This window comes from Lepisosteus platostomus, chromosome 20 (assembly GCF_059453375.1).
Source record: "Lepisosteus platostomus isolate fLepPlt1 chromosome 20, fLepPlt1.hap1, whole genome shotgun sequence".
NCBI classification, from domain to species: Eukaryota; Metazoa; Chordata; class Actinopteri; order Semionotiformes; family Lepisosteidae; genus Lepisosteus; species Lepisosteus platostomus.
This window is the reverse complement of record NC_142630.1, coordinates 5,360,059-5,377,596: the sequence shown is the minus strand read 5'-3', so window position 1 is coordinate 5,377,596 and position 17,538 is coordinate 5,360,059. Positions and strand designations below refer to the sequence as shown.

Below are 17,538 nucleotides of genomic sequence, written 5' to 3'. Positions count from 1 at the left end.
TATTAATAAAAATACGTCCCTGCACATTTCTAAAGGCACGTGCTTATGGTCGCACTGCTATGAGCTCTGGAATGACGAGCTAAGGTTCCTAAGAAAACAGAGATTCCAAAACTGGAAGGAGTGAAGTAACATTAAAATAATGGTCAGGTTCCAATAATGAAGGCATTGCACCAGCTGGCTTTTGATTAGTGGTCAATAATGGTCAGGTTCCAATAATGAAGGCATTGCACCAGCTAGCTTTTGATAAGTGCTGTGGGACTGTGTCCAGCGTGCGCAGGGACGAGTGACAGTGGTAACCTGTTGCAGACGAGGGGCTCTTACTCCCTGTCTCCGGACACTGACGCCCTCGGTGAGAATTTAGGAAGTTGTGGCAAAATAAAGAATTGAGTCAGTAGAGGCTCCTTAGGAGTCTGGGGTGGGGGATAGGTGATGAGTTTTTTTGCCTTGATGTGTTGTTACCAATGTCCTTTGTGCTTCAACAATATGAGTAGGCAATTTGTTCAAGATGCCCATAAGCCTTTGTGTGAAAAGTGCCACAAGTTTTTACTCATAATTGTACTTTCTTATAATTAATCTTGTTAATCTCCAGTTCTGGAAGGCCTCAAGATTTGATGTGTCTTTTCTTTTTTCTGCTGTAGAAAACTAATTTAAGTGAGATTTGTTTTTCAGGTCTTGCATTGCTGATGATGTTGTTTGATAGGCATCAGCCCAAATACAGTTTCTATTAAAGGTTTTGAGCCTGAGGATAAAATCAGATGTATCCATTTCAACACATCATTAGCTTCAACATAGTCATTTTTCCAAGATATATGAAAGCTAATCAGCGTGCAATACAGAAGAGCTCTGATATATTAAAAATGAGAAGAGAGAAATGACATTCTTTATTACTCAGACAAGGACTCTTTCTGGTTGCTTTGCCTTACGATCATTGTACCTCCTTCTGTTGCTTGGTCTGAAACAGACATTCATGAAGATGGTATGATCAGACAATTCTGCCATTTTGGAGGGTAATAATTTTCTTTGTGCCTAACTGTGCCTAGCCAAAAGTTCAGCATTCACACTAATTTTGATTTTGATTTTCTTAGCAATGGGGCAGCAAAGAGAGTGCTCTCTAATTCTGAGTTTATGTAATCAAATTTATGTACTGTAGCTCTTACCCATGCAGAAAAGTCATATTTATATATCATTAATCATTTTATGAGTTAGCTGAGAAGTGGTCAAACCTAGTCTCTGTTTTATCTCAGCATTGAATAAATTAATTAACCCAATGGTCAGGAAAAAATGCTGGCTGTTGCAGACACTCAGTGACTGCTGACTTTGAGACCTTTAAAAGCTGCATGTTTGCAGAGGAATGGGGCTTTGATCAGAATCTGAGGTCTATACAGGAAACACGCTGTATTTGTGCAATATGTGCAGTAATGGATACCCAAGCCTTTTTTTACGTCTGAGATTTGTCAGTAGCTCCTTTCTAAAAGACAATACCTTTGCAAATGTCAGGAAAATAAGGCAAACATAATGGAAAACAATAGGTTTCTAGACCAGAAGATATTAACATTGGAGTGATATGTGATATATCCCTTTGAGTTCAAATTCCATGTTCTTTTTTTTCCTTTACCTGTTGCTTGGCTTCTCTCCCTCTTCCGAAGGGTTTACACTTTTGGACAGCAAGGCCAAATCTATCCGCAGTCTGTGCCTGTAGAAACAACCTCAAAGGCTCTTAATCCCTCATTGTGGTATATGGACCACCCCTCCTCTTCAGTTCTCCTGTGTGAAATAGTGGTAGACACACATATGTGTCCAGTGAGTGCACATGCACAATGCAGATATACTGTGATTGTTTTACCTCCAGTTCAACATTATTCTCAGATTCAGTTCACTGGCGCCTATGAGTGATGTCAGATACTCCTCTGTATCAAGCTGTAGCTTCAAGAGAGCTGGCCTTTCTGAAATCCAGGGGTTGTGGGAGTCTGGAACCTGTCTCACACTGCTATGGAAACTGATTCCCTGGCATCTTCCAAGAAACGTCCGGATGAGATCCTTGGATCAGCTACAAGTAGCCTCACGCGCTGGTTGGTCCGAGTGGCCCCCACTCCTTTGTGACCTCTCGTCTGTTCTCAAGTAGAATAAGACTGACAGGAAAACAAGCGTGGATGTGTTCGAGACCGCTCTGCTTCCTCTCGGACTTCCGTTTTCATGTCAGCTGCGCTGAGCCTGGAAGCAGTGAATCCCAGTCCTGAAAGGTTCTCTTCTTTCTTTCTTTCCAGATGTCAGTAGAAAACTCTCCCCAAAGACTGTCCCTGAAAGCCAGGTGAGTTTCTAACAAGCTCCTATTGTTTGGGTGCCAAAACTTCATACCTCCTCCCTCCAGTGAAACAGGCTTTTAATTTAAATAAAGAAAGTCGTCCAATTCAGAAACATTTCACCAGACCTCAGCTACTGGGACATAGAGAATTACAGTAGCGTTTTTACACATTAGGTTTTGCCAAACATTTAGTTCTACATATTAAAACAAAGACCCTTTCGTGGCATGTCTATAACTGCGGAACAAACAGCCTATTAACAAGCTTACAGTGGTTTTCCTGCTGATATTCTAGTTAATGTTGCATGAATTTGTTAGCAATATTGTTCAGTATCAGTACTGTATTAATAAAACAGTGTATGTTGGGCATAATGACTGCATTTTAAAGCATTATTATTAGTTTGACTATCATACCTATTTTTTAGGGGATTTGATGAAAATATCATTTTTGTGGTAACTTTTTTCACAGTTGACATCCATCTCCGAGCTTGCCTAAGGAGTCTTTGGTCTGAAATCAGCACAGATACAGCTCAAAATGTTTGGTGCTAGGCTGTGATATTGACTTCCTGCTCTGGTTTGTGCTGAAGTGATTTAATTACCCTGTCTAAAATGCGGAGTTTGATATAATACCATAGTAATATATCAAACTCCTTTCCGTCATTAGAGTAATGTATCCCTTTTCCTTTAATGTATCAGTGACATATTTGAAATTTAGACCTTTCATGTCACTGAAAGTTAAAACCTGGCAGGTAGCAGCTAGGTTAATTCAGTCTAATATACAGAAGCTTCCGTGTGTTTCTGTGTTTCAGTTTACAGTACTGCAGAAATACCCTGCACTGCCCAAATGCCCATATTTCTAACTATTCAATGTTTCTTAGCTTTATACTGTACATTCGATGCATGGTAAAGCTTGGAGAGCCTGGGTTCATAGCCCCAAGGACACAGAGTAGCAGACTCATTAGGCTTGTCTGTGCATACCAGGGTGTTAGGTAGGAAAAGGTTATCACAAATATTTAGGACTTCTTCCTTGTCATGAGACTGAGTGTCAATGCGGTTTTTAAGCCACCTTAAACATCAGCACAAGTGTAAGGTGAATGTGGTCCTTCTTTAGTATGTGCTTTGCTAGTAGTTGAGTTGAATGTGCAAATCTGATTTAAATTGCAAACACTTACAACCTATAAATTCAAGGTCAAAGTCAACTTAATTGCCAAACTATCCCCTTAGGTTGTTAGGATTTTTTTGTGGTGCACTTAAAATAACAGAAACACAGAAAAGACAGATGAAAGGAGAGAAATCTCTCTTTTATATCGGTCTGAGTTAAGAGGCTGGATAGCCCCAGGGTAGGTACTCTTCCGGAACAGCGCTGTTTGGGAGTTGCTACATCCCGAGGGAAGGAGCTCAAACAGGGGAGGATCTGGCTGGGAGTGGTCACTAATATACTTCAGAGTTTCTCTGTTTGAACTTGGATCAAATTCCAAAAATCATTTCAATCACCTGCTCTGAAATAATCCCCTGCAACAGGGTAACAAAACCAATTATGAATTGAAAACATCACTGGAAGATTGTAGGTTCAAATTCCATTGTGCACTGCTGTTGTACCCTTGAGCAAGATATTTAAATCAAATTACTGTAGCAGAATGCCAGTGTTAATGTTTAAAGTGGTACACATTTAAGTCTCTTTAGATAAAAGCACCATGCAAATAATTTTTAGTTTTGGTTCCCTTGGTGATGAAGAACCCAGTTGTTAAATCAGACATGTCTCTATCAGTGGCCTGGCATCCCATCTTCTTGTTTCCATAACAGCAAGCAAAAGCTGTTCTGATGGGCTGGTTCTCTCCTGCCAATCAGAGCTCTGCAGTCTACAGATTGGAGCCCATTGCTGAACAATAGCAGGCTATCAAGTATCGGTAATGGATTTGAAAACACATGCACAGTGTTTGTCCCTGACTTTCCAGGCTTGTTTTCTTTCGATAGAAATGGAGTCTCAGAAGGTTCCAATTCCCGGCTTTGTGGATTTTTTTCATTCTTTAAAATGTCAATGCAGAGCTCAGAGTAACCCAGAGACTCGGAGAACAATAGAACAGCATTAAGAAAAGAAACAGGATGCGGTGTATTTTTTCTTCAGTAGTTTGTTCTATTGAGAATGTGTTGCAGGGCTGAAAGAAAGTTGAAATCCACACCAGTGTTGGAGCTGCTGGCGAACCTTTTCCTGAGAAGAAAATCATTAGTCTTGTAACACCTTTAGCCAAGACAACTTGCGGAAATGAAGGGTTACGCCAACCGGCAACAGCCTCTGCTGCATCTGGACCTGAAGTTTGCATGCCACTCAGAGGACAGACCACTGCTCAGGCTGGAAAAAAACGTGTACGAACAGCAGAACTGGGACTGGAATCAGGAATGTCCTGAAAAAAGTATTTTTCCTTTTTTTTTTTAAAGAAAACAAGTTGCTAGGTATTCTTCATTTTGTACCCAGCCACTTTGGAATCATCACTTGGTGCTGGTGTTTCACCTCCTGGACTGCACAGGGAGGATCAGGACTATGTCTCTCTGGCTCTCCTATCAGCTGGAGTCGTGTTTCGAGTTCCAGGATCCGCAGTGCCTCACTGGCAGGTCAGCACCAGCGCCCACTGAAGAAGAAACAAGGCTAATCACTCACCAGGAAGGGCCCAGTGCACGGTCAAGCCTGCAAGCTGCTTGGAGAAGCTGCCAAGTCTGTTTCCTCCTCTCCAGGATAATTACTTACTGAACTGAATCCTGCTGGAAGATGCAGGTCTGCTTGGTCTCATTATAAAAGGCCTCTGCAGCAAACTGCATCTTCAAAACAGCCCAGTGTTAATGCGACAAACCCCCTTCTATTGCTCTCCACTGCCTGCCAGTGCACCAGATGTTTTGAGCCACATTTGTTTGTGATTTAGTTTAAGCCACCTATTCTAACATCATTTAAAGGTTAGACAGTCCAGTTACTGTAAAGAAAAAAAAGGCTCTTTTGCAGGAGGTTCCTGGCTCAAAGCCTGACTTTGCCACTTACTCATTATGTTCTACCTTTAGCAAGTTTCCTGACTTAAGTTCCTTGCACAAACATCTTGCAGTAGTTCTGTAAGTACATCTGCAAGTTCCTTAATGATTGTAAGTCACTTCAGGTAAAGTTATCTGCTATCTGCTAAAGTTCCTGTGATAAAGAGTTTTTTTCATTTTCAATGAAATAAAGATGCCTGTAGCTTGTTTGTCAGAGCCCAGGCCTGAGTGGTGTGTGGCTTTGTGTCTGTCATTTACAAAGACATCTTTTAAAGAAATTGATGCTAAAGAGTCTGCACTAAGCAGAAGAGTGGTTCTCTGGGGCATCGACAGTAAAAAGAGCATTAGTCAAGGCCTCCATCCTTTGAACATGTCAATTGTTTTGACAGTAAGCTTCTCAGATTTCCAGTAGGAACTTTTATTGTTGACAGTCATCTAAAAATATAAGATTTCGAGCAATGCTTATGACTAGTGCTCTGTGTGTGTTCAACCTGCTGGCACTGCTAAAGGACTGTATAAAACATAGCTCTTTTAGTTTTCATATAAGATAAGCTAAGGTGAGGAAGGCATATCTGGGAATTTTTTTGCCTCTCTGATCTGACCTCTGACCTTCTCTGGCCAGGGTCAAAACACCCTGGAAAGCTTGCTTCTTTTGTCTGTCTGCGTTACTCATTCTGTCTCGGACATTTCATGTACTCGGGTTTGTACCACATATTTTATATTTGACCTTTCTACCTCCTGCACTACTTTATTGGGGTAAACGAAATAATGTTCATGCACCTTTGCAGCAGGATGTTTGTTCATTCTTTAGCAGATGGATTCCAAAAAATGAAAGAGAAAATGTGCACATTTAAATCCACAGCAGGACTTCAGAATACTGTAAAAAATGTGTGACAAATACATTAGAAAGAGAAATCAGTAATCCACCATAAAAAGACTGACCAGTAATGGATAAAAGAATGCTTAAAATCCATTTCACTGTTATTGTAAAAAGTGATAGAATAGAGATCCTAACTGTATTCCCCCTGGCTTTTATCAATCATGGCCTCCTAATAAACCCTATCTACTGTATGAATCGGCTTCATCACTTTGTTCTCCATCCACTTGGCATGGATGAAGGCAATATGTTGATCTTAAAAATCTATGACTTTATTAGAAAATACAAATACTTGAAGCTAGATATGAAAGGATATAAAAATTTATATGATTTTGAGTTTGGTTTAGCCAGAGTCCGTCTCTCTGTAATCAGCCATTGAGGAGCGAGCAGGTGTTGATCACACACACACACACACGTTTCTGGAACTGACAGGTGTGATTTTGAAAACAATGAGCGGCTTCTAAAAAGGCAAAATCTGCTCCTTAACACCAATATTAATCAATCTATTTAAATGCAGGATTTTAATTGCTGTCCGTGCTCTGATGTGAAGAGCACAAAACCCGGTAATTTCCGGGGAAGTGCTTCTCCTGCCATCGGTAAATTTGGATTGCCCTCCTTCAGGCTTTTGTGAAACATTTGCACATATTGTGGTTTAAAATGACATCCATAACACAGGAGCAAAGAGTGTAGCGTGAAAGCAAGTGCTTTACAGGGATGGAAAACAAAACAAACAAAGCAGTACGATCAGTTTGTCTTTAATGGGTTGGCTCTCCTACAAACTGCAATGCTGAAACAGAAACTCCAATATATAAAGTAGTTTTAAGGGTTGAACACCGTCTTCATCGCGATTAAACTGATGAGTCAGATTAAGGCAGGGCCCCAGTTCTGGGTTTCTGGGACCTTTACATTAGGATTCTCGATATTTAGTTACAGCTGTTTTCATTCCATTGTTTTAAGTTTTTACAGCTGATTTTTTAATTGGCACCCGTCCGTTTTGGCCGATATTACTGCTAACGCAGTCGCCCCAGAATGAGAAGAGGGTTTGGAATTTGTGAAGGAGGGAGGAGCGCCACCTACTGGCCAGTAAATGCCCCGTGTCCCGGCCCTGCTCTGCGCAGGTGGTGCAGTCCCTGGGCTTCGCCATCTACCGGGCGCTGGACTGGGGCCTGGACGAGAGCGAGGAGCGGGAGCTGAGCCCCCAGCTGGAGCGGCTCATCGAGCTGATGGCCAGCGGGGACGGCGAGGGCGGCGGCACGGCCGACGAGGGATACAGCGGCCAGGAGGAGGAGGAGGAGGAGGAGGAGGAGGGGGGGCCCCGCCGCTCCGTGCGGTCCTTCCGGCAGGTGATGGCGGTGTGCGCAGCCCGCCTCGCCAACCCCAGCCAGGCCCAGGCGCACTACCAGGCTGTCTGCCGGGCGCTGTTTGTGGAGACCCTGGAGCTGCAGACCTTCCTCATCAAAATCAGGGATGCCAAGGAGGTGAGGCCTTCCCACTTCCGTGAGGAGCAGGGACTCCCAGTGCGTGCCCATAGGTCTCACACTCTGCTCATGCCTGTTAATAGCTGTGATCTCACCAGTAGCCTTTACTGCAGTGGTTCCCAGTGCTGGTCCTGGTGACCCACACACCTGTGGGGCTTAGGTTCCACCCCAGCCCAGCCCTCAGTCACACGTTCAGACCCTTCACTGACTTAATAAGAATATGACTCATGATGGAGGTTTTAACCAGTGTGTTTTGTAAGTGAAATAAAATCCCAAGCTTGTGACCAGAAACTAAATGTAAATATTCCAATGAAACAGCTTCTTGGATCGAGGAAGTCTTCATTGATCTCATGAAGGTGGGCTGGAATGAAGACCAGCAGGTGTTGGGGTCACTCAGGACCAGGGTTGGGAACCACTGCTTTACTTTGTCCTACTGTCCTAAAATATTACCATGAAAAAACAACATTTTCAAAAGTTACAAATCACCCACATCTGGTTGCTTGGTCTTGAACACTCCTTGCATGCATGAAGATGAAACTTCACATACACTGTGAGAGAAAGGGCCTGTTATCGCTAGATCTGGGGCACATGGAATATTTTGCTATGTATCAAGTTCATCACTGCTAGTGAGTGTTCAAGGCAAGCCCCTTGCTGTTTTTTTCTCTCAGATGCTGAAGAAAATCCGAGATGAAGAGACCCCAGAGGGGAAGCCTGCAGCGGAGCTGGACAACCTCCGGAACACAGACTGGGTGAGAGCCTCCAGACTCCAAACGTTGAACGATAGAAATCACACCTTGCGAGTGTGAGATGACTCTCACAAATGGCAGAATTACTACTTTCTGACTGGGCTCCAAAGCAGGGATGTGTAACAGTCGCTCAAGGATTGGTATTCATCTATCTCCGATTTTAATTACTCCAGTGGAGTCCTTATTTGGATACGAAGTAACATCACCATTTTTTTTTTTACTGTTCCTAATCAACTCACCTGTGACACTGACGTAGTCCTCCTTGGAAGTTGCCTTGTATTACAAGTCTTTTCTCCAGCTAATCCCTAATTGTCAAAAGATTCCTTTTGACGCCTGGGTTAATTAAACAATTAAGGACCAGTTTGCTGATTACTGTATTGGACTGTTCAACGTCCTGTAATGGAGTGGATAAGAAGTGGCAAGTCCACTGGGCTAAAGTCATAAATAAAAGATCAAAATATTATACATGATATATAATATATAAATAGTACAACAGAGCTCATCACAATTAAATTAAACCCCTATTTATCCGGATTGATTTACAACGATGGACCAATCAGGAGGCTTTCACCTCTGCAGCACAGTCAACAAAACAACATAAGAAAGGAAAAGAAGTCAAACACAATGTGGATTTTACAGTTCTTGATTTAAAATGACCAAATTGCCATGTACGTGGGTGTGATACGCAGCTGTCAGTAAAGCCTCTAGCAACAAGCATGTGACCCAGAAAGTAGAATTCCTCAATTAAGCACAACGAGTCACGGGTGGAGCTTGATCCTATAGTTACACTATGTGGACAAAGCCGGTGCAACCAGGGTGTCTTCCTGTTTAAGGAGGGGTCCAGGTGTGAGCGAGGTAAGCACATTCTTTACCACGAGGCACTGCTGTCAGTAATGGGAAGAACCTACAGAACACAGACAGCCTAACCTTGAAGCCTCCAACTGATGTTCACACATGTGGTCAAAATTAAAACTTATTCTGTCTCAGCTTCCTCCTTTTCCCCCTGTTTGACAGCTTTTGTTGCCTGCATACAGCTATGACTTTCTTACCGCCTGCAAAAAACACGCATCGTACTCACAACAGATATGTTACTTTGTGTCTGATTTTGAAAAAAGTGTTAAGCATGTTTGCAACTCACCCAAAGCAGTTGACCTTATTCAGCCTGGTCTCTTGATGTTGTGCAAATCATTAAAATGGGAGGCTTTGTACTTGTGACTTCTAATTAACACAGGTGGCCACTGTGTGCTGATATTAAATGCCAGTCTTCTGTTTAATTAGCAAAGAGTTAGAGAGAAAGAAAAGTTGAATCAATAAGAGCTCTGGAGGTGAAACTGGGGAGGTAGAGGAATGAAATGCGGTGATGAGTTTGTAATGATAATGAGATGCATGGGTCATAATGAGAAACTCAGTAAAGGAAGACATGATCTTATGAGCAACTAACCCTGCTTTGTGATGTTTGGTTTTGGAGTTCTTACTGATTCATTTTTGTTTTTGTATTTTTGCCACTAGCTAAACAAAAGACCTGCATTATACTTCAGTAAAAAGTAGCCACGCGTTGATTTATGTGACGTTCACGAATGTGTTTAACGGAGTCATTCATGAGTGAAATTAGAGGTCCGCAGCTGGAAACGCTGTTGGGAAAAGCGGTTTGAAGGGAGCCTCTCGCCCGCAGGCCCGCCTCTGGGTGCAGCTGATGCGCGAGCTGCGCCACGGCGTCAAGCTGAAGAAGGTGCAGGAGCAGCAGTTCGACCCGCTGCCCACCGAGTTCCGCCTCACGCCCTTCGAGATGCTCATGCAGGACATCCGCGCCCGCAACTACAAGCTGCGCAAAGTCATGGTGAGGCCCCAGCGCCCCTGCACCCCTGCCGCTGCCTTACCCCAGCACTCCCTGCACCCCAGCACCCCCTGCACCCCTGCACCCCCTGCACCCCTGCACCCCAGCACCCCTGCTGCTGCCTTACCCCTGCACCCCCAGCGCCGCTGCACCCCTGAACCCCCAGCGCCCCTGCACCCCTGCTGCTGCCTTACCCCTGCACTCCCTGCACCCCAGCACCCCTGTACCCCCTGCACCCCTGCACCCCTGTACCCCCTGCACCCCAGCACCCCTGTACCCCCTGCACCCCTGCTGCTGCCTTACCCCTGCACCCCCTGCACCCCAACACCCCTGTACCCCTGCTGCTGCTGCTGCCTTACCCCTGCACCCCCACACCCCAGCACTCCCGGCACCCCTGTACCCCCTACACCCCTGAACCCCCAGCGCTCCTGCACCCCTGCCGCTGCCTTACCCCAGCACCCCCTGCGCCCCAACACCCCTGTACCCCCTGCACCCCTGCATCCCCAGCGCCCCCGCACCCCCAGCACCCCTGTACCCCCTGCACCCCTGCACCCCTGCTGCTGCCTTACCCCAGCACTCCCAGCACCCCAACACCCCTGCTGCTGCCTTACCCCTGCGCCCCCAGTACCCTGTGCCCCTGCACCCCAGCACCCCAAGCTCCCCTGCACCCCTGCTGCTGCCTTACCCCTGCGCCCCAAGTACCCTGCGCCCCTGCACCCCCAGCGCCCCTGCACCCCTGCTTTTCATTGAAATCAACATTCAACTTTTAAGTGACAGGTGCAGAGGGGAACTGTTCTTCTGCTCTTCTGACATGCCCTCCTCTCGGAGCCATTTGGCATTTGAGACTCTCCGAGCTCCACAGTTCATGTCCAGTACCTGCCGCTGTTGGCTGATGTGACCGAGGCTCCTGATGTCTGGCCCATGAGGCTCAGCTGGATAATGAACCGAACGAGCACCTTTACTGTTCGTACCACCTGGGAGTCCTGAGCCTTTTTAACCTGCTCCTGCTCTCGGTGCTTTGACTTTTCTTCAGGTTAGCAATGAAGTGTGGCAGGCCGAGTTCAGTCTGCTGCAGTCCTCTCCTTAACTCGCTCCCTTGTCTCTGTCTTAGCAGCTCTGATAGGTGACTAATGATGGCCAGACCCCGCTGTGAGTGACACTGTCTCAAATACTCCTACAACGAGTGTTATTTGTGTATGAGATCCAGTTACTTACACTTCTGAATACCATGGAGGGATTTCAGCAACCCAGTCTTCAGTACAACCCAGGTCTTGGTAATTTAATTAACAAACACATTAGCTGAAATCATCACAGTTTAAGTAATGAGCATTGACAAATGACACATAGAACCAAGGTTAGGGAAAAAAGCAGCATAAATATTGTTTAGAATACCTCTTAGCAACTTATCAAATGCAAACAGATCTTTGGCAGGACAGCTCATCACTTTCTCACTGCAGCGGTCTGGAAGGGCCAGTTCCCTAATGGTTTCACTGAAATTGATTTTTTTAAGCAGAAGAGCAGCTTCAGCCTTGTTTCTCTGTTTATAGAAGAAAGAGGAACACGCCCTTGTGCAGGGACAAGCTGGATGACTGAGGGCCTTGGTCAGATTTAGAAGCCCTTGCCCACCTGTCAGGAAAGAGCCACTCAAACGTAAAACCACTTTCTCACTCTGTGGAGGAGGGCACTGAAATAAGAACAGGGCCACTCAGTATTACATCATTGTTTTACTTTTTTTAAATCTGCAGTCTCTGCGCACACTTTTTCTTCCTTGACAGCCTAACCTTGATGTGCAGGCAAGTTGTTCAAATTTAAACTTAGTCACCTTGGCTTGATTTCTCCTTTTCCCCCTGTTTGACAGCTTCTGTTGCTTGTATACACCTATGGCAACCTAACCTAACCTTCATGTCTTAGTGTATGAGCAGCCTCCTCTCCTGTCTGTTCTCCAGCATGCTAGGACAGCCAGTGTAAGCCCTGATCCGCTGACAGAGGTTGGTAGATGGGAGAGCGGTTGTCGTGTCCCATTGGAGGGCTTGTAGCACATCGTGAGGCAGTGTGAGCCTCTCTCTAGCGCCAGATCTGAAGGATCTCAGCGCGGAATAGGAAAGGCAGTCCTGTGGACTGAGTGTGGCAGTGTGTGCTTGGACTAGGAATTGAAGCCCCAGGAGGAAGGCAGGTTATTGAAATGTTTTTCCTCCAGGTTGACGGTGACATTCCCACGCGAGTGAAAAAGGATGCCCATGAACTCATCCTGGATTTCATCAGATCACGACCTCCGTTGAAACCAGTGAGTGACTGTGGCCTGGCTGTGCTTATCTGCTGTTCTGGTTAAAATACCAAGAGTCTATGTGTAGAGACACACAGAAAGATATAGCTTTGCAGTGTATTATTATGCACTATATAGAACTAAAACCAAATAGCTTTTATCTGTGCCATCCTATTCATATTCCGATGTTCATTCGGCAAATAAAGCTGGCAGAGAAGCACACTTGACCTTTGACAAATGTTGAAGTGAACTCTCTACACTTTAACACAGACACATCAAGCATATAAAACAGGGATCTTGTTAAAAGTCAATTCTGCACTAATACTAGAAAATACTATACATAAACAGATCACAGCACCAAAAGATGAAACCCAACCGTTATGCCTTCACCAGGGCTGTTTCCTGACAATGAAAAACATATCTGTAGTTTTTAAAAGGTTTAAGAATTGAACATTCATCAAAAAATTTAACATGCGATTCTAAATCTTCTTCTTATAGGTTTTTTAAGTGTTTGAAGTGCTGATTTAGACCGATTGGTAATATTCCTCTAGTCGTGTCGTGGAGAGGATCGTCCAGCACTGAGCTGGGTGCTGTGGTACATTGCCTTGCACAGTGTAATGTGGCGGCATGGGTGCAGCGAAGTGAGATTGGTCATTTTTGCTGTGTCGTGGTATTTAAATTTGTGTTTCAGATCAAAAGATAAGAGGCAAAAGCACAGAATGTCTGCTCTTATTTCTGGATATTTTTGTGCATACATTTTTAACCATGAAAGAGCAAAAATGTTTTTGTGTGACATTTTCACTTCACTGTCCCAGTACTGATGTTTCACCGTATTTAGGGAAGTGGAGCGCTCTGATGGGCTGATATCGGTGTAGACGTTTCTTAGCTTCTGCTACACAAGAAGCCCTTTTCCTCCTGCAGAAGCTTCCTTGTATCGGCTGGGTTTTTCTAAAGCTGCCCATCAGAATGCAGCCCTGTCTGAGCTCTCCTTCCCTCTCTCCTTCTCTCCTTCCGCTATCCCCCTCTCTCTCCCTCTATCTCCCTCTCCCCTCCCTCTCCCTCTCCTCTCCCTCTCCTCTCCCCCTCCCTCTCCCCCGGCAGGTGTCCGAACGCAGCCTGCGGCCCCTCCCGGAGAGGCAGCACTCCCTGCACGAGAGGATCCTGGCTGAAATCCGGCAGGAGAGGAAGCTGAAGCCAGTGGAGCAGCCGTGCTGTGGCAGGAGAGGTGCGCGCTGCATCGCCACCGCAGGGGCTCCCCCTGCTGTCTGCAGCAGGAAGCACAGCCTCGCCTTCTGCGTTCCCTGACTGGCCTCTTACTTAGGCTAATCGTGTTTCAAATCAGCTCTGGGAAAAAAAAAAAAACTTGGCCTTAATCTTTACAGGTGACTTGAAATCAGTAAAAAAAAGGTATATGTTTAGAATAGTACACTGCGTAGGTATTAGTTTACCATCTGGCTCAAGGAGGAGTAGTGGATGAGCTCTATAGTCCAGAAGCAGCCACATGTATCATGAATCAAACCCTGACCCCAGCTTTAAGACACAAACTGCAGAGCTGGTGGAGAGTCTTGGAGTGGATGGATGAAATAAGCGGTGCATGATTGTTCAGCAGTTTCTGAGCCCACCCTACTGCTTTCTGCCGTCCCTCTTCGGTCCGGGACGCCTAACGCCAGTGTCTTCCCCACGCTCAGCTTTCGGCTCTCTGCCCTGCCTGGTCCATGCCTGTACCTGCGACGTCAAGTCCACCTCCTGCATCGACCTCTCTGTCCCCGAGGGCGGAAACCGCCTGCCCCCACCGCGGCCCAGGGTCCTGCTCAAAGCCCCCACGCTGGCCGAAATGGAGGAGATGAACATATCGGAGGTGAGGGAGAGCTGGGTCACTTTGAACCACAGTGATCTGATTTCAAATGTGTACCTTATATTACTATATAATATATCTGTATGGGTTATACTAGTATACCATATTATATACTACAGTACAGTCTATCAGAATGGATTATATTAGTACGTTATACAGTAGATCATTCTGGGTTATATTAATATTAGTATATTATAAAATAAATCAGTGTGGGTTATATTAGTATATTATACAGTAAATCTGTGTGGGTTATTTTAGTTTATTATATAGTACACTAACAACACACGCCACATCTTCTACGTTTACCCCTTCATTTACTTATTCATGGCTACTTTTTAAAAAGTGTAAGTTGCCAGAGAGTCCCCTTGAGCTGTAGTGTGTCCTCCATTTCTGAAGCCTCAGTGTTGTTGTTCTAGAGCTGAGGGCCCAAGGGAAACTCCCAGGAGACCCCCCAGGTGGGTACCCGCGTGAGCACGCTCCTGTGTGTTCTCTACTCGCAGCCTTCGTTTTCTGTGATCATGAGGAGATGCGCTGCTTTCCTCAGCTCCTGCAGCTCCTGCTTGGCTCGTCTTGATTGGTGGTTTTTATCTGTGGTCTTTTTTTGGGGGAAGAGGTTTCCTTCCTGTTCCCATTCCTATTCTTCCACAAGCAGACTGAGCTCCAGCACTTTGCCAGGAGTGGGTTCCGAACCCCTCAGGTCGGGGGTGGGCAGTGCTGGTCCTGGAGGGCTGGTCAGTCTGCAGGTTTGCATTCCAGCTCAGCTCTCAACGAGGCGAAACAGCTCGTTATGGCTTAACGGGCCCAATTAAAGAGCTTTCCTCACAGCCGCGGTGTTTCCTGGTTTGTGTGTTCCAGGAGGAGGAGTCTCCCAGTGGGGACATGAGGAGGGTGGAGAGCTCGCCGGTGCCTCTGAAGAGGGACCGCTCGTTCTCCGAGCACGACATCGCCATGCTGCAGAGTGAAATGGCTCTGTCCCATTCCGAATCGGAGCAGCTCTCTTCCAGAGGGGAGCGCTTCCGGGCTCGTAGCATGGTCAACAGCTCTGGGAGCACCCATCAGCGGGGTCAGTGAGCCAGACTGTCAGTTACAAATCCCGTCTGTCCTATTTCAGCTGCTGTGTGCAGAGCTCAGAAGGTCCTGTTCTTGGCTTTCAGCTTTCTGAACGTGTTACTCAATCTGTGTAATGGTGGGGGCTTTCTATTTCAAACAGTAGCATTACAACCTGATTTCTGTTTCTCAACTGAACATGGTTAGTCACAGAGAGTATTTTCAATTGTTCAGTGGTCCAGTACTTGTACTGACAATCAAACTGCACAATTGAAAAAAGAGGAAGACGGAAGAGCCTCTGAGGTCAGAAAGAAACTGGGGAGGTTTATTTTACCACACAGACCAGGAAACCCAACGTTACCCATTATGAATAAAACCAGGAAAACAAACATGACTTCAACTACAGAACTTTTGGGGCGGAGCAGTGGCTCTGTGGTTAAGGATCTGCGCCTGTGGCTGGAAGGTTGCCGGTTCAAATCCCACAGCCGGCAGAGGAATCCTACTCCGTTGGGCTCCTGAGCAAGGCCCTTAACCCCAGCTGCTCCAGGGGCGCTGTACAATGGCAGACCCTGCACTCTGACCCCAGGCTTCTCTCCCTGTCTGTGTGTCTCATGGAGAGCAAGCTGGCTACTGCCATTTCAGACTTGGAGGATTAGTTTAACATCACTTTATTAACCCTTTACAATTTCTTGCATTAGGAATTGTCTTTTCGCAGACCCCAGGCTTCTCTCCCTGTCTGTGTGTCTCATGGAGAGCAAGCTGGGGTCTGCGAAAAGACAATTCCTAATGCAAGAAATTGTAAAGGGTTAATAAAGTGATGTTAAACTAATCCTCCAAGTCTGAAATGGCAGTAGCCGTGAAAAATAATTTATCCCAGGGTCCTCGCGCTACAGACAGTCACCTTCAAACTCTTTTTTTCCTTGGCAAAAAGAAAGCGTGCCAGGCCGGTTCGGTGAGGCGGCAGTGCTCACGCTGCTGGTGTGTGCTGTGTGTCTGTGCCCGCAGTGTCCTTTCCTGTAAGGGGCCGAGCGGCTCGCCCCCAGGGGGTGTTCTCCCCCGGCCGGGGGTCCCTCAGCTCGGTGGAGGAGCGGACCGAGGCCGATGGCAGCTCCCCTTCCAAGCAGGGCTCCAGACACCAGTGGATGGTGAGTACGTTGTGTTGAAACTGGAACCGGAGGACACGCATGGAAAACATGGGCAAGCGCATGGAGAACCGACAACAGGAAGCACTTCTTTACGCAAAGCACTGTGGGAGTCTGGAACAACATTCTCCGCCATGCCTTGTCTCCAATGTAATTCTGATAAATAAGTGATGTCATAGCATCTGCATTTCATTGTTTTTTAACCTTGTGACTGGGTTACACTGTAGAATAAGGTAGGAAGTAAGCAGCTGCTTATTACAGTAATTGCTTGAAAAACAGATGAATGGCTAACTGCTGAATTTTCTTTTGTTAGAAATGCATTAAAGACTGGGAGTTAAGCACTAAACATTTTCTATTTAAAGCTCTTAATCTAATTTTTTGGCAAGTAATTAATTAATTCAAACAGTGCTTCTTCTGCATGTTTCTTTGCTAAATTCATTATTGGTGAATAATGCATTTAATAACCAGTGATCTCTATAGTTTTAATGGCTTTTCTAGCTTTGGGCATTCCTCATTAATCTATACGGAGCACTAACTCTGGGCAGAGATTACCAGAGCCCAGATCCCTGGATACAGGTTTTATCATCTTCAATGATGGGGCTTTTAATTCTTGCTTCATCATGAGCTACTGCTTTTTTCAGTGTGAATTAGCCATGACCCACTGAAGATGTCAGAATGGAAAGACATGGGCTGTCAGTTTTTTTGTGTTAATTTCTTCAGCAGCTCAGTCTTAACATGAGCATTTGCTCCTCTTCTGGGCTCTTTCCAGACTGGAGGTGTCTGTAGAATGTGATGTAAAGTCCCAGGACAACTTCACTATATAACTGGTCATCCTGGGAATGAAAATGATAGAATTGTCCGGTGAAAGACAATCCAATAGGCCCCAACTGAAGTGGATGAAGCCATTAGAAAATGGATGGAAAACAACCCATTCAAACAAAGGATGGCAATGCTCCATTGCACAGCAGGTCAAATCATGTCA

The 17,538-nt window shown here is 45.6% G+C and overlaps 1 protein-coding gene across 4 annotated transcripts in view; it reads left to right on the top strand.

The window, feature by feature from the left end:
• spire2 (spire-type actin nucleation factor 2) overlaps nucleotides 1-17,538 on the top strand; it is a 31,000-nt gene that overhangs the window by 7,824 nt on the left and 5,638 nt on the right. For all 4 annotated transcript variants that reach the window (XM_088613711.1, XM_088613710.1, XM_088613709.1 and 1 more), the window contains exons 3-11: nucleotides 2,265-2,308; nucleotides 7,310-7,669; nucleotides 8,338-8,418; nucleotides 10,088-10,252; nucleotides 12,447-12,533; nucleotides 13,614-13,737; nucleotides 14,201-14,370; nucleotides 15,223-15,430; nucleotides 16,420-16,559. In XM_088613711.1, the coding sequence (XP_088469837.1) occupies nucleotides 2,265-2,308; nucleotides 7,310-7,669; nucleotides 8,338-8,418; nucleotides 10,088-10,252; nucleotides 12,447-12,533; nucleotides 13,614-13,737; nucleotides 14,201-14,370; nucleotides 15,223-15,430; nucleotides 16,420-16,559 (1,379 nt within the window). The remainder of the gene's footprint in view (nucleotides 1-2,264; nucleotides 2,309-7,309; nucleotides 7,670-8,337; nucleotides 8,419-10,087; nucleotides 10,253-12,446; nucleotides 12,534-13,613; nucleotides 13,738-14,200; nucleotides 14,371-15,222; nucleotides 15,431-16,419; nucleotides 16,560-17,538) is intronic.